The sequence below is a fragment of the Colobus angolensis genome, unplaced genomic scaffold (assembly GCF_000951035.1).
Source record: "Colobus angolensis palliatus isolate OR3802 unplaced genomic scaffold, Cang.pa_1.0 Scaffold99, whole genome shotgun sequence".
In the NCBI taxonomy this organism is placed as follows: domain Eukaryota; kingdom Metazoa; phylum Chordata; class Mammalia; order Primates; family Cercopithecidae; genus Colobus; species Colobus angolensis.
The window spans coordinates 4037144-4061649 of record NW_012123931.1 but is presented as its reverse complement, the minus strand read 5'-3'; the positions used below and the strand labels follow the sequence as shown (position 1 = coordinate 4061649).

The 24506-nt window shown below is 52.2% G+C and overlaps 1 protein-coding gene across 1 annotated transcript in view; it reads left to right on the top strand.

Annotated features, from left to right (window-relative positions):
* Positions 1-24506, top strand: part of CCDC33 (coiled-coil domain containing 33) — a 100759-nt gene that overhangs the window by 32798 nt on the left and 43455 nt on the right. The window contains 5 exon segments of the mRNA XM_011932920.1: positions 3955-4046; positions 5089-5209; positions 12547-12676; positions 13258-13391; positions 14372-14443. Of these exon segments, the coding sequence (XP_011788310.1) occupies positions 3955-4046; positions 5089-5209; positions 12547-12676; positions 13258-13391; positions 14372-14443 (549 nt within the window).

Here is a 24506-nt window from a genome sequence, read left to right as displayed (position 1 = left end):
CTGGGCCCACCTTAGGTCTGGCCACCAACCCTTGACCCATCACCATCCACCCACTAGGCTAATTAGCAGCTTTGGGAGGAATTCTTGATGCTCAAAGCAGATATGATCCAGGGACCTGGCCCATCTCCCATTCCCCCAGCTTTCAAACTGCCCGTGGGTGACAGATTCAAATTCAGCTATAGCCTGAGTATGATCAGGGTGAGAGCCATAGGACCGAAGCTCTGAGTTTCCACCTACCCAAACTTGGCTGATCTGTTCTTATCCTTCCCACCCCCACTACTTCCCACCAGCACTGTGAGCCTGGAAGGGGAGGAAGCATTCTTTTGCCCTCTTTCACAGCCTGGGACACTGAGACCCAAGGGGAGTATGGTATGGGAGCCAAAACTCCTAACCCACATTTCTACTCCCCCACAGCCACCCCTCCGATGCCAGCGTGTCAGACCTACAGGCGCCTTCTGCTCCCTGACACCTTCTATCACACCCTTTCCTGAGGACAGCCAGCAATCCACACACACACAGAACAAGGAAGAGGGGCAACAGCCTGGCCTCGTGGTCCTCAGGCTGCACCCCACAGGGAGGGGGCCACATCCCCAAGACCCAGGCAGAACTTTAGGGCTGCCCCACCCCACCCAGCCCTCTGACTTGCCTGGTAGAGCAGTAGAGTGGGGGCTTTCCCTGGCCCACAGCACCTTGCCCATTCTCCATGCCCTCTCCATCTGTGCGACGGGTATGGCCACAGAGCATCTGCCTGCTCCTGATGGTGAGCGCATGGCAGGAGCAGGAACTTCTGCTACTTCCCAGGCTGTCATGAGCAGGTGTACTTGGGCAGCTGTCTCATTCACACGTGATCAGAGTCCACACAGAACAGATGCAAATTAGCTGCCACCACCCCCTTTTCAGCCTTACACCTGCTGGGGAGCCTGTGAGCAATAGGGCCTGCCAGCCTCCAGTGAAATCCCTCAGCCCCAGACCCCAGACCCCTCCAAAGTGTGAAATGTACCATCAGAGATTCAATCCTTTGAATGTGGTGAAGGAATTCAGTCTCCAGAGCCCTCAGTGAGAGCTGCAAGGCCCTAAGGACTATTGTACGTGCCCATCAGCTCACACCTGTATGGGGTTAGAGGTCGGGCAATCAGCTGAGATGGGTATTGAAAGAGGAGCCTGAGAGGAGAGTGTGGAGGAAGAAAAGGGAGAATGATCCAGAACAAGCCCCACTCCTGGGCCCTCTCCTCCCATTGAAGGTCAGAGCTAGAAACTCAGGGGAGATTATGGCTCAATCCTTCCATGCACAAGTGGAGAAACAGGCCCAGAGGCAGGAACTCACCAATGTGACCCAGCTGGAGTGAATGACTGAGCTGGAATAGACCAGTGAGGACCTCTTCCCATCTCAAGCTATGCCTGGGGCAGAGTCCATCAGCTGTGTCCGGAGCCCCTTCCTCTTCCTGCTTCTCTCCCATCAGCACCACGGAACTAGGATCCCACACATCCCCCAAGACCCTCACCCAGACCACTGCCTGCCTTCTCCCCTTCTTCCTCTAGGGTCTTTCTGTTTCTCTGTCTCTCCTTCTTTCATGCTCATAAACACAGGAAGGGTAAACCTTTTCCTCCATTGTTCCCCTCTTTTCTCCTTCATTCATATGATCCTCACTTTCTTTTTTTTTTTTTTGAGATGGAGTCTTGATCTGTCACCCAGGCTAGAGTGCAGTGGCGCGATCTCAGCTTATTGCAAGCTCCGCCTCCTGGGTTCAAGCAATTCTCCTGCCTCAGCCTCCTGAGTAGCTAGGATTACAGGCATGTGCCACCAGGCCCAGCTAATATTTTCGTATTTTTAGTAGAGATGGGGTTTCACCATATTGGCCAGGCTGGTCTTGAACTCCTGACCTTGTGATCTACCCACCTCGCCCTCCCAAAGTGCTGAGATTACAGGCATGAGCCATCGTGCCCAGCCCATATGATCCTCATTTATCCACAAGCAGATATTGAGCTCTTTTCTATGCCAGGCACTTTTGTTAAAACCTAGGACGACAACCGTGAATGAGATAGACATGATCCCTGCTCATGTGGAGCTTGGGATCTAGCCAAATATACATAAAAGAAACAAGAAATAAATGAGAATAAACATAGGCTATGATGAGTGCTATGGCAAAGGGAATCCAGCAACTGAGATGGGGAGGACAGGATGGGCTACTTTATTAAAAATGGTCACGGGGCCGGGCGCGGTGGCTCAAGCCTGTAATCCCAGCACTTTGGGAGGCCGAGACGGGTGGATCACGAGGTCAGGAGATCGAGACCATCCTGAGCTACACGGTGAAACCCTGTCTCTACTAAAAAATACAAAAACTAGCCGGGCGAGATGGCGGGCGCCTGTAGTCCCAGCTACTCGGAAGGCTGAGGCAGGAGAATGGCGTAAACCCAGGAGGCGGAGCTTGCAGTGAGCCGAGATCGCGCCACTGCACTCCAGCCTGGGCGACAGAGCTAGACTCCATCTCCAAAAAAAAAAAAAAAAATGGTCACGGGAGGTTTCTCAGAGATGGTGATGTTTAAGCTACAGGATGAGAAGGAGTCAGCCATGATGGGTTGGTGGGAGCTGCAGGGGGTCTGGACAGAGGGATCAGCATGTGCGAAGACCCTGTGGCAGAAATAAGAGGGGCATGTGGCAGGAGTAAAAGAATCTGGAGCAAGAAGACAGGGACTGGGGGCCTGTCGGGAGACGCGGCAGAGGCGCATGTGGGGTGTCAGGCAGGAAAATAACGTGACCCAGTTCATTTCTAACAAAAGCATGTTTGCCATCATGTGTCAAATTGCCTTGGAAAGAGAACGGATTAGGGAAAGGAACAGAAATGGAGAGGCCAGTGAGGTGGCAGAGGAATCGGAGGAACAGGAGGAATGAGAGCTGAGTGGGAGGTGGGTGAGGGCTGAGGGAGAGTGGGAGCCACTGGTTGGTAGATACAGGGTGAGGGTCAAGGTCCGGGAGATCAGGGGCTCTTGGGCTGGCAGCACAGGCACATGGGGACAGACTCCCTGTCTCCTCTGTCTGCCTTCCAGTGTCCCCAAGCCCAGGCTGAGCAGGAGGTCAGCGAGGGTTGGAGCAAGATGACGCTGTCCACTCCTGCTTTGTAGCCTCCTGCTGTGACCCTGCTCTGCTCTCTGAAATCTGCGCCAATAGAAGCCCGGGGGAGAGGAGAGGAGAGGGCAGTCAGAACTGGGAGGCAGGGAAGCCCTTAGGGGGTGACAGAGGACTGAGGAGGGAACAACTGAGGGCGGTCAGGGGAGTGACAACTGGGATCTGATTAAGAAAGAATAGCCCAGAGATGCGGATGCTGTGATCCTGTTCCAAACCAGCACTTCCTGGGGAAACCAGCAAGGCCGGGGAGCAGGCACCAGGGTGATGGGCGCCAGGGAGGTCGGGGAGCCTGGCTGTGGCCACTGACCTCAGGAAGTTCAGTATGGCTGGAGAAACCAGACCTGGGCTTCCTGTCTTTTGTTTATAAAGTGCTCTCTCACAAACGATCTAATCAGAGACCCCTCTCATCCCTGAGACAAGCCTCATTTGACTGACAGAAACCAAGGAGCTGGAACACCTAGCCCTACCCCTAGCCCTACCCCTCCCAGGAGCCAGTGGAGGGGCCGAGGTTCGAACACAACCTCCCTTCCCAGGCCCCAACACTCATGGCACCCTTTCTCCCCAAAGGAACTAGTGTAAGAGATCCATTGGTAAATCCCAGGACAGAAAGCGGGGGCAGTTGCCTCAGCTAGGCAGAGAAGGCTTCCTGAGGGAGGGTAGCCTGGTGCAAAGCAAGAACCGAGTAAGGCAGGGAACAGGGAGGAGCAGGTGTCAAGTGTGGAGGCAGCCATGAGCTCACGGATGGGGATAAAGAGGGTGGGCAGTCTGGCTGGCTATCTCTGGAAGGTTCCAAGGCCACATGGGGTTCACCTGCCTCCTCTCCTCTCCAGATCTTTCTCCGGGGAGTCAACGAGCCCCTGGCCAACAACCCCAACCCCATGGTGGTGATTGCCCGGGTGGTTCCCAATTACAAGGAATTTAAGTGAGTGGGGCCCAGGTGGGCATGGGCGAGGAGGGGAGGGCAGAGGGCAGAGGAGGGGGCGAGGCTGTCATTGCTGCCATGGGACCTCCGGAAACCCCTCCGCCCCTAAGGCCCTTCAAACCTCTCCACTGGGTCTGAGGTCCCAGTAAGCTTCCTGCAGCAGACCATGCCTTTCGTTCCCTAGGGAGAGCCCAGGTCCCTGGAAGGGGGCAGCTCATTCCTCTCCTGAGAGCAGGCTGGAGGACAGGTGGTGGGGATAAGTGCCGATACCAGGTCTAACAGCTAGAGAGTGTGAGGATGACAACAAGAGGGGTCCTCATTCCCTGCCCAGGGTTCCTCAGCCCCTCCAACCTGCCTCCCTGCCTCACACCCACCACCTCCATACTCCCCCTCCCGCTCTAGCTCAGGGCCACAGGCTCCAGCCAGTGGTTGGCCCCAAAGGCCATCTTGGAACTTCACAGCCTTTAGTCCTGCCGGAGTCCCCTCCCTACTCATCCTGGAGGTCTCCCTGGCCCCAGCCACAACTCGTCCCCTCCTCCTCTAGACCTCCTTTTGAGTCTGTTGGAGTCACAGTCCTCAGGAGGACATTCATACTTTGCCACACTGTGGGAGAGTTCCCCTATGAACATGTGCTCTCTGCCACAGCACCGACTCCTGGGAGTCAGGGTCTGTCTTGGTCACTTCCAACTGGCCCTGATGGCCCAAGATGACTCCCCTACTTCTCTGTATCTCCTGTTGAGTTTTTACGACCTATGAAGCCACCCTGCTTGTTGGAGGAAGGAAGATGACTGATGCACGCCCAGCCCAGTGGTCCCCACTTGTTATGAGGTCCAGGCCCGAACTCGGCCTCCCAAAGTGCTGGGATTACAGGTGTGAGCCACCACACCCGGCCAGCAGTCTTGAATTTTTAACAGAGGAAGGGTTGATACAGGGCAGGGCAACTCCCTTCTCTCGCATCAACCCAGAATCAAAGTAGGGGCCCTGGGCTGCCAGGCTCAGGTGCAGAGCCCAGAGCATTGACCCTGTCTCGCTGCCTCCCCAGGGTCAGCCAGGCCAACAGGGACCTGGCCTCTGTGGGGCTGCCCATCACCCCACTCTCCTTCCCTATCCCATCTGTGATGAACTTTGACGAGCCTTGCATCAGCCAGAACGGATGCCCTCAGGTATGTCTCCTCCTCAGTGGTTCGGGCTTCCTGTAATTCCCCCACACATTCACTGTTCACTCACTCAGTGAGTCAGTCAGCAGTTCCCTTGACTATTGAGTAAGAGTTGACTGAATTCCGCGGCATACGCAGGGCTGCACTCGCCTGTGCAGCAGAGAAACTGCCCTCCAGGAACTCTTGGTCTGGTAGATGGGAGTCACATGGGTGAAAAGGTTGAACATCAACACAAGATAATGTATAATCTAATAACAAACTGGGAGGGCTTGTCAGGGCTATCACATCAGAGGAGAGAAGATACAAAAGGGCAAATGTATGATTCCACTTATATGGGATACCTAGAATAGGAAAATTGAGACTCAGAATGTAGAACAATGGTAACAGGCTGGGAAGGGGAAGAATGGGGAGTTACAGGTCATGAGTACATCGTTTCTGTTTTGAGTGATGAAAAGTCCTGGAAATAGATAGTAGTGATGGTTACACAACAATGTGAATGCACTTAACATCACTGAACTGTACACTTAAAAATGGCTACAATGGTGAATGTCATGCTATGTATATTTTACCACAATAAAATAAAAAAATTTTTTGAGACAGAACTTTGCTCTCATCTCCCAGACTGGAGTGCAGTGGCACAATCTCGGCTCACTGCAACCTTTGCCTCCCGAGTTGAAGCAATTCTCCTGTCTCAGTCTCTTGAGTAGCTGGGCTTATAGGCACGTGCCACCATACCTGGCTAATTTTTATCTTTTTACTAGAAACGGGGTTTCACCATGTTGGCCAGGCTGGTCTCAAACTCCTGACCTCAGGTGATTCACCCACTTTGGCCTCCCAAAAGGCTGGGATTACAGGCATGAGCCACTGCACCCAGCAAAAAGAAAAAAAGAAAAAAAAATTTAATCGGAGAGGGATGTAAAGCCTGGATTAGGGAAGGCAGTCTTGGTTTTTCTTTTCTTTTTTTTTTTTAGACAGAGTCTTGCTCTTGCTACCTAGGCTGCAGTGGCGTGATCTTGGCTCACTGCAACCTCCACCTCCCAGGTTTAAGTGATTCTCCTGCCTCAGCCTCCCGAGTAGCTGGAATTACAGGCACCCACCACCATCCCCAGCTAATTTTTGTATTTTTAGAAGAAATGAAGGTTCACCATGTTGGCCAGGCTGGTCTTGAACTCCTGACCTTGTGACCCACCCACATCGGCCTCCCAAAGTGCTGGGATTACAGGTGTGAGCCACCACACCCGGCCGGCAGTCTTGAATTTTTAACAGAGGAAGGGTTGATACAGGGCAGGGCAATTGAGCACAGCAATAGCACAAGTGTGAGGTGGGGACACGCAGGCTGTGACTTATGTCAGGGCGGACAGGAGGGCCGTGCGTTTGAGTATGAGACTGGGGGCAGGGGCATGCACAGACCATGGCTGAGTTCAGGGGAATAGCCAGATTGGTCTTCTCTCATCATCTGCGCTTCACTGCCAGCTTGCCCTACACGATGGTCCCAACATTCCTAGGGGCCTTGGAGGACAGAGGGATTTTTGGAGGTCCCTCCTATTGTCTGCCCACCAATGCTCATGTCTGGCATAGCAAAAATAGAACAAGACACCCCTTTGGAGCCCAGGCTTCATTTAAAGGCAAAGACATTTAAAGAAGGCTCAGACATGGGGTAGAGTGATGGTGGTGGGGAGGAGTGGGACAAAGGGGGACCCTGGAGACAGAGGCTTCAAACCCAAACCAATCCTTTGCCTGATTTCCCCAGAGTTACCTCACACATGGCCCTGCATTTGCCCAGAAAATTAAGAACCAATCAGCAGGCTGTCCCAAGGGGCCCCAGGAGCTGCCTGCTTTAATGAGTGCACCCCCTCCCACCCCCAGGCTCTCTCTGGCTGCCTTTGCTGCCTAACTAATCTGGGTGGGAGAGGCACCACTCACTACACAGACTTGCTCCCAGTGCCTTTTGCATGTGTGGGACCTGGTCCAGCAATGGCAGGACACCTGTTGAACATCACCCAACCCCGTGGCAGCTGGGCCAAGTTGGGAATTTGCTGGCAGCCGGCACAGAGGTGCCCAGGTGCAGCAGTGACAGAACAGAGGCAGGCTGCTGTGGTAAGGAGGGATGGGGATTGCCTGGGCAGAGTCCTATCTGGAGGGGCACTAGCCAGCAGCCTGCGCTAAGACCTCACACAGACCCCTGCTCTGTCCCCTTTGAGCTTCAGTTGCCTCATCTCTACAGTTAAGGGGGTGGGATTGGACTTGGTAATTTCTAGGGCCTGCCCTCTCTGACATATTGGGGGGCTATGATTTCTCACCAATTGCACCATGCAAAAGCACTGTTTGACCTGGGTTTGACCCCAGCTCTGTGACTTACTGGTTGCATGACCTTTGGTAAGCTGTTCCTTTCTCCAGACTCACTGATTCCAATCTGAAAGGAGAACTCAAAGGATAATCGTTGCAAAGTGTCCAGGCCCAAGGTCCAAGTTAAATGGGTTCCACTCTTCACAGAGCTGTACCTCCCCTAGTGCCAGTGTCCCCTCTGAGGCCAGCCTCACCACTGCCCTTTTCACATCTGGCTCCAAGTAACAGAAACCCCAACTTGGATCGGCTTAAATACTAAGGATATATATTGTCACACACCACATCAACTCACGACATAGAATGCTGCCAGAATTGGTGGATGCTCAGGCTCAGAAGTGTCCTCGAGGTCTCAGGACCTTTCCAACACCCCGAATTACCATCTTCAGCTGGCTAATGGCTCATGGGGGCACCTCACCCAAATAGAATGAAAGACCAGCAGACAAGACGCAGCCTTTTTTTTTTTTTTGGAGACCAAGTCTCTGTCCCCCAGGCTGGAGTGCAGTGGCATGATTCTGGCTCACACTGCAACCTCTGCCTCCTGGGTTCAAGCAATTCTCCTGCTTCAGTCTCCTGAGTAGCTGAGATTACAGGCAAGTGCCACCTCGCCCAGCTAATTTTGTATATTTAGTAGAGATAGTGTTTCACCATGTTAGCCAGGCTGATCTTGAACTCCGGACCTCTGGAGTCTGCCCGCCTTGGCCTCCCAAAGTGCTGGGATTACAGGCCTGAGGCATCGCGCCCAGCCACAGTCTGTCTTCTTGTAGGTGGTTTTAAGGAGCAACTGGAAACCAACCTCACCCAGCCATCCCTCAGCAGACCTCCTTTCTGTCTCATTGGCCGGGATTGGGTTACATGAACTTCCTTGCGCCAATCACTGAGGAGGGGTGTGGCTCTGCCTTGCTGGTATTAATGTGTAAGGTTATGGAGGCGGGGCCACCCGGACCCAAGGGTCATCTCCTGGCGATGAGGCAGGGAGGGGCATGGTGGTGGGCTAGGTGGCCCTCAGTGGAGCCTGGTGATGGCAAAGCCTGAACTGGTGAGTTAAGGGATAGATGACAGGTCGGACTTCACCTGGTCTAGCCTGCTGGAACCAACATAGGGTGGGCGGTGTAGGTTACTCCTGCACCAGCACTTTGGAAGGGGCCCATTGCCCAAACAGCTGCTCCTATTGTTCTGGTCTCCTACAGAGCTAGAGCGGAGTTCCGGGAAGCCATGTGTGCCCAACACCAACTCCTCCTCTCTCAGCCCCACAGTTGGCCTGTCTCCTGGGGCCCCTTCCATCCGCACAGACCCTGCCCTAGTGCTGGCCTCCCCTCAGGTCCCTGCCATCCATTCTCTGAGGAGCAGCCAGGGTGTCCCCTGCCTAGCCCCTCCCCTGGGCCCCTCGTCACTATCACGACAAGGCAAAACCCCACTCTCAGCCAGGTCCACAGGCCCTGTGCCCTCCAGCCTCCTAGCTTATGGCTCCAGCTCACACAGACGTTCTGCAGCCCCACTGGACGGCTTGCTGTTCTCCACACCCATACTGCCCCCTCCCACCGCCAGCCTCCACCTCTATTGCACTCTCAGCCTGGAATGGCCTTCCTCTCCTTACCTACTGCCCTTGTCCTTCAGGTCCTCCCTGAGGAATGGGGTCAGAAGTCATGGCTTTCTCCTCGCACACCCCAGCTCCCACAACCACAGCTTGCTTAGGACTCCACATGTTTGCGTGTGTCTCTGTCTGTCTGCCTGTCTGTCTGTCCCCTATCCTCTTGGAAGACAGTGAGCTACAGGGTCGGGGGCAGAGTCTGGCTCTAGCAGCACCCCACAGGTATCTGGCATGGAGAAGCCCTCCAGAGTCAACATTTGCTGAGTTAAGTGGAGTTGAACTTTCATCTTAATAGCAAAACATCCATTGTCTCCTTTAACCTCACGACAGGCTTTCAAAGTGAGGAGTTTGAGGCATATCCCCATTGGATAAGGGGAAAAGTAGGTCCCAAAGAGCAGAAGGGACTTGAAGGTCACATGGCAAGGTTGAAGCAGACCCAGGCCCAGAGCCAAGGGGTCCTATCTCTCTAGATACCCCAGCCCAACATCTGCTCCCAGCAACTACTCCTCCTGATGGGGCCACTATGCCTGGGCAGAGCAGGCAGAGGTGGGTATGGGTGGGCCCAGGGGAAATGAGGCGGGGGGTTGGGAGGGCATGGAGTGAAGGCTCTGTCCCCAAGGGGAAGCAGGTCTGCCTCCATGGCTGGGGGTTAATGGCTTTTCTGAAGATCACAGCTGAGGGTTAATGACATTCCATAATTCCACTACCACTGTGGCCCTTCCCATTAGCATCTGCAGGCAATGCCTGCCTCTCCCAGCCCCCACCCTGCACACTCATCAGCCACAGCACCCTCACCAGGGCTCTAGCATCAGATTGCAGGTCTTCTAACTTTGAGTTCCCACCACTCCTGCCTGCACATACACAAGAGAGGCTGACCCTCCCTCCCCAATCCTAGGTCTGAAGGGATCTTTCCTAGGTGACTTGCCCTGGGAAACTACTCAGGGAAAGGGCTGTTCCTTATTGGTCAGGCAACCACTCACCACCTCTGGTTTCATAGGCTCCATATAGACACATGGATAGGTCCCAGAAAGGGTAGCTAGCGTCTACTAAATAACCTTCTTCCAGGGCAGTAGCAAGGTATGGGCAGCAGGGAACTGAGTCACAGGTGCCCCAATGCCTGGCAGACAGTCCCAGCCAGGTGGACCCTCCTGCACCCAGGAGAATGGGGTGGCTCTGGGAGGGACATGATTTGGGGATCAATCTTGAAAGATCACTCCCAAGCCCCACAGAACTCAGAACCAACTTCTCTCACCAGACCTGTTGGCCAAGCTCCCATAAAAAGTGGGATGCAGGGCCGGGCGCGGTGGCTCAAGCCTGTAATCCCAGCACTTTGGGAGGCCAAGATGGGCGGATCACGAGGTCAGGAGATCGAGACCATCCTGGCTAACACGGTGAAACCCTGTCTCTACTAAAAATACAAAAAACTAGCCGGGAGAGGTGGCGGGCGCCTGTAGTCCCAGCTACTCCGGAGGCTGAGGCAGGAGAATGGCGTAAACCCGGGAGGTGGAGCTTGCAGTGAGCTGAGATCTGGCCACCGCACTCCAGCCCGGGTGACAGAGCAAGACTCCGCCTCAAAAAGAAAAAGGTGGGATGCTCTGCAGTCTCTGTTCAAGTGTCCAGGGCACCCTAGTCCTGAAGTGATTGCAACCCATCTCCCCAGGGCCAGGGGCAGACACAGCTGCGCCTCGGGCTGAGCCTGGACAAACCAGGCCCATTAGTGTGACTGTCATCAGCACCCTGCCACTGTGGGGGAGTGGACCTACGCTGACATTTCATGATCCTGCATCAGTAACTCCTGGAGCTGCAGTCCATTTGTGCTGACCTTTTCGAGCAATGACTGATTCCTGCGGGGGAGCAGGAGCGGGTGCTACTGTTGCTGACAGTCCCTGGCTGGGGAACAGAGGCAAGGCAGTCACTCGGTGGGTCTGTGGCAGTGACCCATAGCCCCGCGCTGTGCTGGGACCCTGCAGGGCTGCCCGCTGGGAGTTACAGGCTGATGGCCATCTCCCATCTCCCACCTTCTGGCCTTGGCAGATGCCAGGCTTCCCCCTGGAGCCTCTCCTCATTCCAGGCGTCCTCTGCACACGATGTGCTCAGTGCCACTCCACATTTTTGCTTATGCTGTTTTCCCATCCTGAAGACCTTTATCCCTCTCTTCACCCAGCCAGACCTTCTTTCAGAGCCTTTCTGTGGTTCTGCTTCCTTCAAGGAGGCTTTTCTGACCACCCACGGGAATATTTCGTATAGCTCTCTTATTGGGCAGTGCTACAGTTAATACTGTCTTGTTTCATTGTTTAAATGATACCCATGTGTGTGCCCTAACTGCTGGCTAGGGTGCCATCAAGTCCCCCAAGTTCCCACTGGCCCACACTGCGGGCACACGGAGGCTCTGTAGTCTGCAGAGCTGTCTTGGCCTCTGCAAGGGGCCAGGGAAACTGTGGGGCAGAGAGGGGCTGGTGACAAAGACAGAGGTCATGTCTAACTTAGCATCTGTGACACCACCAGCCACGGGTATGAACACGAGTGCAACACTTTAGGAAAACAGTTTACCAATAATGAATAAGGTGTCTTCAAATACACACGTCCTATAACCCAGCAATTCCATTTCAGGTACTAAATTGTCCTAAGGAAGTAATTTGCGATATGAAGATATGTAGCAGAGAAGAACGCTCAATGCAGTGTTATTAAAGGGAAAAATGGGAAGGGAGACATCAGGGCACTCAGACATGACAGAATATCCTGAAGTTACTAAAGTCATGGGTAACGAGTTTTCTGTCACTTTGGATATGCTTAGGTTTTACTGGTAAATGAAAAAGTCTGGATGCTAGAATGGCAATTATACATAAAGTATACACAGAAAAAATCTAGGAAGAAGCACAGTTTTATGAACTGTGTTTATCATAGGAACACCGGAGGTGTTTTTCTTCTTCCTATGTTTCTGCATTTTCCTAAATGTATTTATTACATGTGTGTTGCAGTTATTTATTTATTTATTTATTTAGGGACAGAGTTTCCCTCTGTCACCCAGGCTGGAGTGCGGTGGCACAATCTCCTCTCACTGTAACCTCCACCCCTCCGGGTTCAAGCAGTTCTCCTGCCTCAGCCTCCTGGGTAGCTGGGATTACAGGAGTCCCCCACCACACCTGGCTAATTTTTGTATTTTTAGCAGAGATGGGTTTTGCCATGTTGGCCAGGCTGGTCTTGAACTCCTGACCTCAAGTGATCCACTTGCCTAGGCCTCCCAAAGTGCTGGGGTTACAGGCATGAGCCACCACGCCCAGTCAGCTTACTTTTATAACTGGGAGAAACATTTGTGACAAATATAGATACACACAACCAAATATCTGAGTATGCCTTGATTTGTGAGAAGCTGTGGCCCCCACCACCTGCTCCTACCTTCTCCCTCCAGCTGTCCAAGCCTGGGGGACCCCCAGAGCAGCCCCTATGGAATCAGTCCTTCCTCTTCCAAGCCCGAAATGGAGCTACCAACTTCTCAGAAGACACAGCCCTGGTGCTGGAGTACTATTCCTCAACTTCAAGTACGTGACCCCTGGTGCCTCACCAGGGCAGCCATGCCGCAGGAGATTTGTATTATGAAATGGTGTTCAGACCATCCCACCTCTGCCTCCCACAGGGATGGATGGTTCCCAGGTGCCCAGGCAGCTTCCTAGTGCAGGCAGAGGAGAGCTGGCTGCATTCCTTGTCCACAGGCCAGGACATGTGGGCCTGTCCCACACCAGGTCTTAGCCTCAAGCTTTGTTTTATTTTTATTGCACCCATCAGTGATGGGGTAGGGCTGGAGCCCTCAGAACTCACAGAGAGGGGAGAGGGAGATGGGCTTCAGAGACTAACTGATCCACAGTCTTCTGCAGAGTGGGATTGAAGCCCCCAAAGGGCAGAGACTAGGTTGATGTATATAAATTCCCAGACACACAGAGTATGTTTAGAGTTAGCTTTGAATTCACAAAGCCCTAAAGATGAGAAGAGGATGTATGTGCAGGGAAAGGCCAGGAGGCAGGAAAGCAGGCGGTGGGAGACAGGAGGACTGGATGTCAGGTATGAAAGCATGGGGCCGAAGTGGGGGCTTTGGCAGGAGCCCCAGTTGATCCCTCCCCCACAGTGAAAGGCAGCCAGCCGTGGACCCTCGACCAGCCCCTGGGCATCTCTGTGTTGCCGCTAAAGAGCTGTTTGTACCAGAAGATGCTGACGGGGAAAGGCTTGGATGGGCTTCACGTGGAGCGGCTCCCCGTCATGGTGAGCCCCCTGCCCTGAACTGGGCCCCTGGCATGCCCACCTGGCCCCACCCTTCCTCACCCTGCCCCACCTCACCACACCTCCATAGGAGAATTTGACTTCTCCAGAAGCTTCTGTCAAGGCACCCACCAGGGAAGCCACCCAGTCTAGGAGTGAGGAGCTCCCTGAAACCCCAGAAGCCAGTCTTGCCTCTGGGACTATGACGAACCAAGCCAGAGAAATTGCCCCTGAGCAACTTGGGAGACAAGTACAGGGAGACCCCGTGAGACAGTACAAGTGCTCAGGCTTTCAGCCAGCCAGACCCAGGTTCAAATCCTGTCTTGGCCCCATCCTCACTGTGGAAATTCAGGCACATAACTTAACCACGAGAGTCCTCGTCTGTACAACAGGAGCGGCATGCCAAGTACACAATTTCTGTGTGTAACAAGAGAGTTCAGAACTCAGGCTCTAGAACCAGACTGTCTGGGTTCAAATTCTGGTTCCACCACATACCAGCTAACATGACCATAGGAAAACTGCTTAAAGTGTCAATGCCTCAGTTTCCTTGCCTGTAAAATGAGTACACAGCAATAGCACTTTTTTCATAGGGTTGCTGTGAGATTTCATGAGAAAACCCATGGAAAGCACTTAGAATAAGTTCTCAACAAGAATGAATAATATTGTTACCATTGTTCTCTATTTCTATGCCACCATTTCCCCTAAAATACTTCTGGCTATCCTGACATAATAGACCTCAACAAATGAGAATCTCTCTGTCAGATGAGCCGAGTGGTGCCAGACAGGTCTCTAGAGGGGTTTAGAAGGGGTGATGTGGAGGTGGTTTGCAGGGGCAGAAGCAGGAGGCCAGCTCCCACCTCCCTCCCACCCTCCTAGGTACAGCCCCCAGGTGACACCTTCCAGAGAACTCCAGAACAGTAGATGGGGCAGAGGCGGAAGCTGCCCTGGCCAGCGTGGTCTGAGTGCTCCCTTCTCCTCCCCAGGACACCACCCTGAAAACTATCAATGGTGAGGCCCCCACAGTGGATCTCTCCTTCCAGCTGCTTTCTTCCGAGGTAAGGCTGTGGGCCAGGGAAGGGTCAGGGCCAGCAGGCACATGTTAGTGAGATCCACCTTCCTTCACAATTGCTGGCTTTGTTCAGGGACTTCCGGGGGAATGGGACTACTACTTTGGATGGAAGCATCTATGGGTAATTTGAGACTCCAGAAAAACAGAGAGAAAGCTGAGATTAGGAAGAGGAGAGCTGTGAGCAGAGGGCCACCCAGACCTGAGAGTCAGCCTCTGACCAAGCCCAAGTCAATTCTGGCTCACTGGGATCAAGGTTCTGCGAGGGTGAGCTAGGATATCAGTTTTCTATTGCTTATAAGCAACTTAGCAGCTTAAAATCATGCCCATTTATTAGCTGACACTTCTATAGGTAGGTCCTGTGACACAGGGTGGCTGGAATCAAGATGTTGGCAGGGTCACATTCCTTTCTGGGGGTTCTGGGGAGGAATCTGCTTCCAAGTCCATTCAGGTAGCCACCACAATCCAGTTCCCCACAGTGGCGGACTCACATCCCAGTCTCCTTGCAGGCTGTCAGCCAGGGCGGCTCTCAGCTCCTGAAGGACACCCACATGCCCCCTCACAATGGCCCCGTTCATCTTAAGCCAGCGGGCGTGTCCAGTCCCCGTCACACCTCAAAACTCTGACTTTCTCTTCTGTCAGCAGCCACAGAAAACTTTTAGAAGTGCTTTTAGAGGGGCTGGTATGACAAGTTCAGGCCACTCGAATCATCTGCCTATCTTAAAGTCAACAGTGCCATGTAACAAACATCATCCCAGGATCATCAGTCATCATATTCACGGGTTCCAAGAATGAGGGTGTAAAATCTTGGAGGCCTGTTTTTGGAATTCTGTCTACCACAGCTGGGTTGGTCCAAATGTGAAGACACCCAGGGCTGAGCCCTGCCTGCTGGATGAGCCTCGATCCCTCTAGCTAGCTACACCTGGTCTCAGCCCAGCTTAGACCCTGCTCACTTGGCTGCAGTGCACATGCCAGGCTCCCGCTGGACTTTCCCCGTTTCAGTGGTGCTGGGATGTGGGTAGTTTAGGACCATGAACCCAGAAAGTGTTTGCAGGGACTAATGTCCGCACCAACCCACTCCTGCCTTCTTCCCACGCAGGAAAAATATCCACCAGCTCTGGGGTAGTACTTGGCTCTGTGACCTCACTCATGAAGAACACAGGCAATCCTATAGCGTGGAGTATGAGGAGTATATCTGGGCTGGTACCAGCCTGAAAGTGCTTTTACAAGGTCTCTGGAGAGGGCCTGAGATCCCCACTGGCACTCTCTGCTATAGGTATTCAGGATTTGCCCTCTCAAGGGTAGAAGCAACAAACCCCAAGAAAGAGGCAGCAGAATTTTGGAGAAAAAGGTCACAAACTTCCCAGTTTGGAACCCAAACCTCTGGGGCCTCTTCCCAAGGTATAGAGTCTGCCTGTGGCCACTGGCCACTGCCAGCCCCTCCCCACTTCCCTCAGCCTCCTGCCCCTTCCACTGGGCATGTGTATCCTGGGACTAAAAGGAGCGTCAGGTGCCCCTTGTCAGGGGACTGACTAGTGGGCCCAGGCAGGCAACAGGCAGGTGGGCAGAACAGTTTCCCAATTGCCCAGGGGCTGGGCACAAAGGTCTCCAGTAATGAATTATTCACTGGAGCTGTGCTAAGTGCAGAATTAATCCCTTTCCTTCCAGCTGGCGGCCTCACTAAATTATCCCTCCAAGTCATGCAGGAAAATGCTGCCGAATTCATTTAGCTGCTGAGTGTTTTGATCTGGGCCTTGTGATTTTAGCGTCTCCTTCCCCCAACCCCCTCCCCCTGGAGGTTGGTAAAAAACCTTTTAGTAATGGATTTCTGAGAAGAAAGGAAAAGAAAGAGGATCAGGATTGGGTGTGTACCAGGAAAATAGTACTAGCAGAAATTCAGATTCTACAGCCAAGCATGCACACACACACACACACACACACACACACACACGCACACTCTACATATATTCTGTCATTAATCATGTGTGAATATCTACACACAGTCACAGACACACAGATGTGTGCACACATACCTTGGCAAGAAGGACACACACACTTAATGCATATGTACATGCTCTCACATACATGCAAACTGACACACAGGCGTTTTCACACCTGTAGTGGCACACACAGAAGCTAAATCTCTTTGTAGTGGAAATATTTCTTAGTAAACTATCCGAGAAGTGGCCAAAAACTGACTCCCTTTGATTCTAGAATCTTAAAGACCAGTTTAGGAGCCTGAGTATAAAGTGCTAATGTGGTTAAATTAAATTCACCGTGAAGTCCTTGCAGCCACAGCACCCATTCATTCATTCTTTTATTCCATGTATATTTGATGAGGAGTCACTGCATGTCAGGAACTATGCAAGGCAAGAAGTAGAATTTTGGCTGCCATTGTAGATTGAAATGGGGAGAATGAGGGGTTGGCAGCCATGGACCTCATTCTGCTTTGAGCTCACACCTTCATTGGGCTTGGACATGGCTCTCTAGTGTCTGAGCCCTTTTGGCATCCTTCTCCCTAAGGAATGACAGAAAAGTGTTGAGAATTCATGAACAGGTCAGATGGCATTGCAGCTAAGTCTAAAGAGCCCCATCCCCTTCTCCACCCCTCACTACCACCTTCACTGCAATACCGTCATTGTTCTCTATGCAACTGCAAACATTTATGAAGTACCCACTATAAGCAATTACTGTTCTGGATTTTAGGAATATTACATTGAAGAAGAAGAAAAAAACCAATAAGGCCTTGTCTTCGTAAAGCTTGCGTTCTTAGCAGGGAGTATGGAACAGACAATAAACAAATAGTTCATAAGCAGATATCAGCTAATGATAAGGGGTCTGGGAAATTCAAACAAGGTCACATGATACGGAGTCCTTGAAGGGGATATTTGGACTCCTTGTGGTAGCTGAGTACGGTTATGAGCTAAGCTGCTATAACAGAGATCAGGTTCCTGCCCCCTTATTGTTGCACCTAAAGTGTTGCCTGCAACTTCATCATGGAAGGTACCTGGTATTCATCTCTGCATCCTAGACTTCGGGAAGGCAGCGGCAGGGCTGGGGTCATCAACTCTTCCACCCTTTAAATCAAATATTGCATAATGGGTCCAGAAGACACCACCTGACACCTGGAGGTCTTAGAGTCCTGTGGATGCTCTAGCTGCCGAGGCTTGTGATAGCTGGCCTCTCAGGCGCCTTGTTCACGTGGTCAACAATTCCATCCTAGGGGCAGCTCTTTGCATGTAGTCAGGCATGATCAGTGCTGTCACAGAGCGGAGATGCTTCAGGAGAAGTGAATGTGCATGCCCTATTTGGGCCCAGCCCCAGTCCGAGGACACAGGGCTTCCCCTGTGAGCCTCCATGTCCAGGAGTTTCAGGCACAGGCTGTCCTGGATAATTGGACATTTTGGTGAACACAGCTTTCCCACACCCACCACTCCCACATCACCCATTCTCAGGGCTCTCAGAACCAGCATGGCGAAATTTGCAAATAGGCAGAGACAGAAGATGCCTCTCTCAACAGCCCACCCTGGACGGCAGTCTCCTTGGCAGCAAGTGGTCATCTCAGCCTCTCCTCCTGCGCTGCCGTGATGGAGAGCTCACTACCTCCAGAAACAGGCCTTCCCATGGCTGAGTGATAGAAATGGCCACCCTACATTGAGCTCAACCTGCCTCCTGGGGCCCTCCCTCTGCCCCAAGCTCCTGGCTTTGCCCCTGAGGCTGCAGGGCAACCCCAGCAAGCCTCCTACATAGATCCCGTAGTCAACCAACACTTTTGAGGGCAGACAAGATAACAAAGCCTGCAGTCTCAGTGAATGGCAAGAGGTGGTAGTCTCTGGTTTGGAATATTGCACTTGAAGGTGGTTGGTTGGTGATGAGTTCATTTTTTACCCTCTGGTGGGACTTCTCTAGTCATTTGCTGCTTAAAGTGATCTGCCTTAAGATGGTTTGTGTGTGTAGGTGAGTATATGAACACACACAGATCACACAAAAACTAGAAAAACATGTACACTCATATACAAAACCATACACACAGTAAACTTCCCTTTATTGCACATTCAGTGGGGGCTGGCCTTTGAGGTCCATTAGGCTCTAAAAATCCATGAGTTTGGCTGGGTGCAGTGGCTCACGCCTGTAATCCCAACACTTTAGGAGGCTGAGGCGGGTGGATCACGAAGTCAGGAATTCAAGACCAGCCTGGCCGACATCATGAAACCCTGTCTCTACTAAAAATACAAAAATTAGCTGTGGTGGTGGGCGCCTGTAATCCCAGCTACTTGGGAGGCTGAGGCAGGATAATAACTTGAACCTGGGAGGTAGAGGTTGCAGTGAGCCAAGATCGTGCCACTGCACTCCAGCCTGGACAACAGAGCAAGACTTTGTCTAAAAAAATAAATAAATAAAACTCCATGAGCCTATGGCTACTCCAGATACACACACACATAAACCTTTGGTCTCCTCCATTCCCCCTCTGATCTCGGCCTCTTCTCTTTGAAGAGTGTGATGTGGTCCCCGGGGAGTCTACACTTCCCCAGGCAAAGCAGCATGGCTCTCTTAATGAACTGGTTTCGAGATCCCGCAGCATCCTGGGTGCCCTCCAGCTTGCAGCCAGCCTCTTTGAAGTGAGGCCCACACTGACCAGGTTTTCTGGGCTGACCATGTGGATTGGAACCTGGGATGCATGCAGTAGGTGCTCATTGCATCTGTTCCTGCCTCTCTGCCTGGAAATGCACCTCCCCATAAGGTGGGACAAGTTCATACTGTCATCTTGGTATACAGCAACATTTCTCCTCTTGGGTTTAAGATTTGGGATCCATCGCCTTGCCCAGATGGGGCACCAGGCAGAAGTAGGGCCTCTCAGATGGGTGGCTACACCCTCCTCAGCCCACAGCCCCCAGCGATGCTGGGAGGACTTGAAACCCCCTGGCTTCCTGGGAGTATAGAGAGGGTGCACTTGAGGAGAGGTGGCGGTGGCACCTGCTGCCACCACTGAGGGCAGGGGCAGCTGCCATGGTCCCATCTGACCTTCCCCCTCCCTCTTCCCCTCACAGGGAGGGAGTGGGGCAAGTCTTTGATGCTGCTCTGGTGGCTTCTTTTCAGAGTAGTTACAAAGATCTCTCTGGAGACCAGCCCAGAGTGAGGATGAGTGGCCACTTAGCAAATACAGAGGAGAGGGCAGGGGACAGGCAGCATCATGCTGGCTTTTGAAAAATTTTTATAGGTTTCTTAGTAATCCACACATGACACTCCTGGGCTAGTCCTTAGAGAAACCACAACACAAACCTCCCTCCATTTCTTCCCCAAGCACAGCAGCCTGAATGGGCCAGTGCCCAGAACAGTACAGCTGTCTCCTCCACTGGTTCTGCCTTCTGAAGGCTGTTCCCACCCACAAGACTCCATCTCTGAAAACACTACCATAAGGATGGATCCAGAGAAAGAGACCCTTTCCCTGCCACCATCTCACACCATCCCTCACTGCCCTCCCTCTCACACCCAAAGCCTCTGCCTTCCTGTCCTCTCATTGCCTCAGGTCAGTTGGCAGGAGGCAGAGGAGACAGATCCACCCCTTGCCCACAGGTGCCCTTTCCCTCACCTGCTCAGGTTCTAGGTCCAGTGTAGAGCTCTTCCCATCCCATCCAAAGGAAGCTTAGAGCTGGGTGCCATGGCTCTGGAGAGACTAAAATCTGTACACCTGTAATCCCAGCACTTTGGGAGGCTGAGGTGGGCAGATCACCTGAGGTCAGGAGTTCGAGACCAGCCTGGCCAACATGGAGAAACCCCGTCTCTACTAAAAATACAAAATTAGCCGGATGTTGTGGCAGCGCCTGTAGTCCCAGCTACTAGGAGGCAGAGGTTGCAGTGAGCCGAGATCGTGCCACTGCACTCCAGCCTGGGAAGCAGAGCAAGACTCTGTCTCAAAAAACAAACAAATCAAAGGAAGCTTAGAATGGGGCAGGAGAGACATGAGAGTCTGTGCTTTCACAAGGCCAACCTGGCCCCCAGGTCACAGACTCTCAGTGTGGGAGCGGGGCTGGCCATCCCTCCTCTCCTCCTATGCTGCCATGAGGGAGGCTCCTACCTGCTTTCCAGAATGCCTGAATCCCCCCATAGTGCTCCCTGCCTTGGGGACAATATTGGCCTCCCTTGGTGATCTTGCAACTCCCATGCTCCCCACTTCAGAGAAGGAGCTGAACGGTCCCTCCAGAACAGACACAGAGAGTTTGACAGACTCTACTTTGTCATTTCCCATGATTACCACCCAGAAAGGCCTCTTCATCCTCTACTAGCTCCTTTCTAAACTTCCTTCTGTTTTTTTTTTTTTTTTTTTTTTTTTTTTTTTTTTTTTTTTTTTGAGACGGAGTCTTGCTCTGTCGCCCGGGCTGGAGTTCAGTGGCCAGATCTCAGCTCACTGCAAGCTCTGCCTCCCGGGTTTACACCATTCTCCTGCCTCAGCCTCCGGAGTAGCTGGGACTACAGGCGCCCGCCACCTCGCCCGGCTAGTTTTTTGTATTTTTAGTAGAGACGGGGTTTCACCGGATTAGCCAGGATGGTCTCGATCTCCTGACCTCGTGATCCGCCCGTCTCGGCCTCCCAAAGTGCTGGGATGACAGGCTTGAGCCACCGCGCCCGGCCACTTCCTTCTGTCTTCTGTCTCTCTTCAGTTTCTTCCCTCTGGCCCTGCCTTTTCCTCCCAGAGGCCGGCTCCAGAGAAGTCAGAGCCTGTGACCATGTCAGCCCTGCTGACATTTGCAAACTATTTATGGCATCTCCAGCCTGAATCCACTCTTCTTCCTCTTCCTCTTTGTAGCACTTGGTTTCTGATTATTGTCCTGCTGGTTGTCTCCTCTTGATAACACTCCTGTTAAAGTATCCCCCAAAACTGTGGGGCCCAATCAGCATTAGAGGTAGAGTAGGACCATCACGCCCTCTCTCTGAATACATTCTCCCCTTTGGTGCAGCTGAAGCCTAGCTTTGGTTCTATTTTAGCATTTATCAAAGCAGTGAGAGTCCATTTAGAGCCAGAGTCTCACTCTGGCACATCAGTAGGCAACATGTCTGCATCTTGCCTCCCTGCTGTTCTATATTGAACTTAGACAGGGTTTCTCCCCGGTGGTATTTCACCTTTTTCATCTCAGCCCATCTTCTAAGCTTGAGATCATTCTGGACCCTGATTTTATCATGCAACACACAGTCCGATCTGTACCCCCAACCCCAAGCTCCAGGTCATCCGTGGAGGTGGCCAGGACACTTGAAGTGTTGCAGTGTCCACCTTGTAATCCTGTAGACCTGGGCTTGAATCTGGATCTTCCGTTTGATCTTAGCCATCCTGAGTTTCACTGTTCTCATCCATAAAAGGAGATTGTAATCCCTACCAGCCAGGAACATAGTGAAGATTGAATGAGGGAGCATGTGCAGATGCCTAGCATAGTGTCCTGCAGATACTCGATAAAGGATCTCTTAGTGTCATTCACCCAGGTTTCTGACAAACGTGCTGAACTCATCAGGGATGAGGAAAGGGCTCCTGGGGGAGGGGAGATGGTAGAGCCCTGTGAACCCATCACTCAGCACCCGCCCCTCATGACAGCTGCTCCACCAGCTTCGCATCCATAAGGACATCAGGAGGCCTTGTCAAGTGCTGAAGATAAACATCACCAGCACCACATTTGGTCTCGCTGCAATTTTCTGAGAATAAAGAAATGGGAAAAGTGACAGACAGTCATCTCTCCAGAAGCCAGATTTGCTAAAGTCCTCAATGTACCCTGCCCTGAGTTGGAGGCTGTGGAGCCTAGGAGGTCACAGGCCAGAGTGGGAAGGGCTGGACCGAGAGGCATATTGCTTCCAATTGCTAGTCATTCAGAAGACCTGCTTTAGCTCATCTCAAATGCCTCATCAGGCTGGGCGTAGTGGCTCACGCCCATAATCCCAACACTTTGGGAGGCCAAGATGGGCAGATTACTTGAGCTCAGGAGTTTGAGACCAGCCTGGGCAACATGGCAAAACCCCATCTCTACTAAAAACACAAAAATTAACCAGGCATGGTGTTGTGCACCTGTAGCCCTAGCTACTTGGGGGCACTGAGGCAGGAGGATTGCTTGAACCTGGGAGGTTTAGGCTGCAGTGAGCTATGATGGTGCCACTACACTCCAGCCTGGGCAACAGAGTGAGACCCTGTCTCAATTATTTTTTAAAATGCCTCACCAACCACAGGACCCAGTGTTGCCTTGAGAATGTGAGCCTACAACTCCCAGCTGCAGATGGAGTGTATTAAGTCAGAATGCAGAGATGACTGAGGAAACTGGACATTGGACACTCCCTTCCCTTGCTCTGCTCTCCCTGTGAGCCCAGTGTATAATTGGTAGATTGAAGAAGGGGGAGGGAAGGAATAGAGAGAGATATGGCAGAAGCTTCTAGACAAAACTTCTCAGAAAATGGGAGTTGGTCTTGGGATTCCCCCCTTCTCAAAGCCCAACCACCTTAGCATAGACCTCCCTTCAGTCCCTTCAGCCAAGATGTATCACTGGCCCAGCCAAGGTCATTCATTCAGTAACCATTTATTAGATTTCTTTTTTTTTTTTTTTTTAGACGGAGTCTTGGCCTGTCGCCCAGGCTGGAGCACAATAGCATGATCTTGGCTCATTGCAACCTCCGCCTCCTGGGTTCAAACGATTTTCCTGCCTTAGTCTCCACAGTAGCTGGGATTACAGGTGCCCGCCACCATACCCAGCTAATTTTTGTATTTTTAGTAGAAATGGGGTTTCACCATGTTGGCCAGGCGGGTCTCAAACTCCTGACCTCATGATCTGCCTGCCTTGGCCTTCCAAAACCATTTATTAGATTTCTAACCTGTGCCGAGCAGTAAAGCACCCCAACAGATCACTACCACCCATCTTACTAAGGGTCCTGGTTGAGATTGGTGCACTGAGTATACAGAGGTCAGGGGAAGTGTCACAGAAAGGCATGGTTTGAGCTCTGTTCCAAATAGTGGGTTGGAAATTGGCAAAGCAATGGTGCTTCAGGCAAAGGGACCCCCACATGCAAAGACATGGAGGCATGACAGTGTCTGGAGCACATGACATATGGGAACTGTAATGGGCAGTGAGACTAGAAAGCTAGATGAAGTCTAGATTGTAGAAGACCTGGGTGTTAGGGTGCAGGGTGAGGGCTTTGTCATAAACTGGCAGGAAACTAAGAAAGGTCTTGGAGCAGCAGTAGGATGTGATCTCAACTGTGTTGGAAAAGTCTTTCTGCATGAGAATAGGGGAACCCAAGGGAAAAAATTAAATTCAGAAAGCCAGGTTTCAGGGTAGCAAGAGTGAGCTCACAGTCAAACCACTGAGCCACAGGCAGGACTTCCATACTAAAATCCTCAACAGAATTTTTAAAGATTCTTATCAGTGGCTCAGCTCTCCTGGCCTCACAACTTGCTTTGGGATTAACCCTACAACACCACTTTCTGGCAAATGAATCATGGTCCCACCAAGGATTAACACTGGGGTCCTTCTTGGCTGGGAGACAGACTCAGAGCTTCAAACCACTGCAGCTGCAAGAGCACGCAGGATGCCATAAATGAGGCTCCCTATATGCAGGGGAGGCAGCAAGCCCTCTTGGAGGGGCCTGTTGTCTGAGCTTCGCCTACAGCTGAAGAGATAAGAACCTACAACTGCAGCCACAGGAAATGACAAAGCAGTGACTGATCGGGGAGCTGCTGCACAGGGCTCATTACAGCGCTTGCCAGTGGGCGAGACACCCTTATCAGGGAGAAAATTGCATCAGGCCTCCTGAATTACTAGCGATTGGAAGCAGATTTCTTGGGACTCACTTTGTTAGATACCTAATGAGCGGGATACAGGCGGGCAGAGCCCAAAGCCGGCGGGGTGAGGGACAAATGTCTTTGTTAAACAGAATTTGTCAGTTTCCGCTCCAGGCCCCCTGGGGAGGGTTCAGGGCCAGCTAATTGAATTAAGAGCATGTGCGCTCCAGCGAGAAGGCTCAGGGCGGGGCGAGACGCAAGCAGGCCGGAAGGCGGGCACTTTCAGCACCAAGGACAGCAGCTG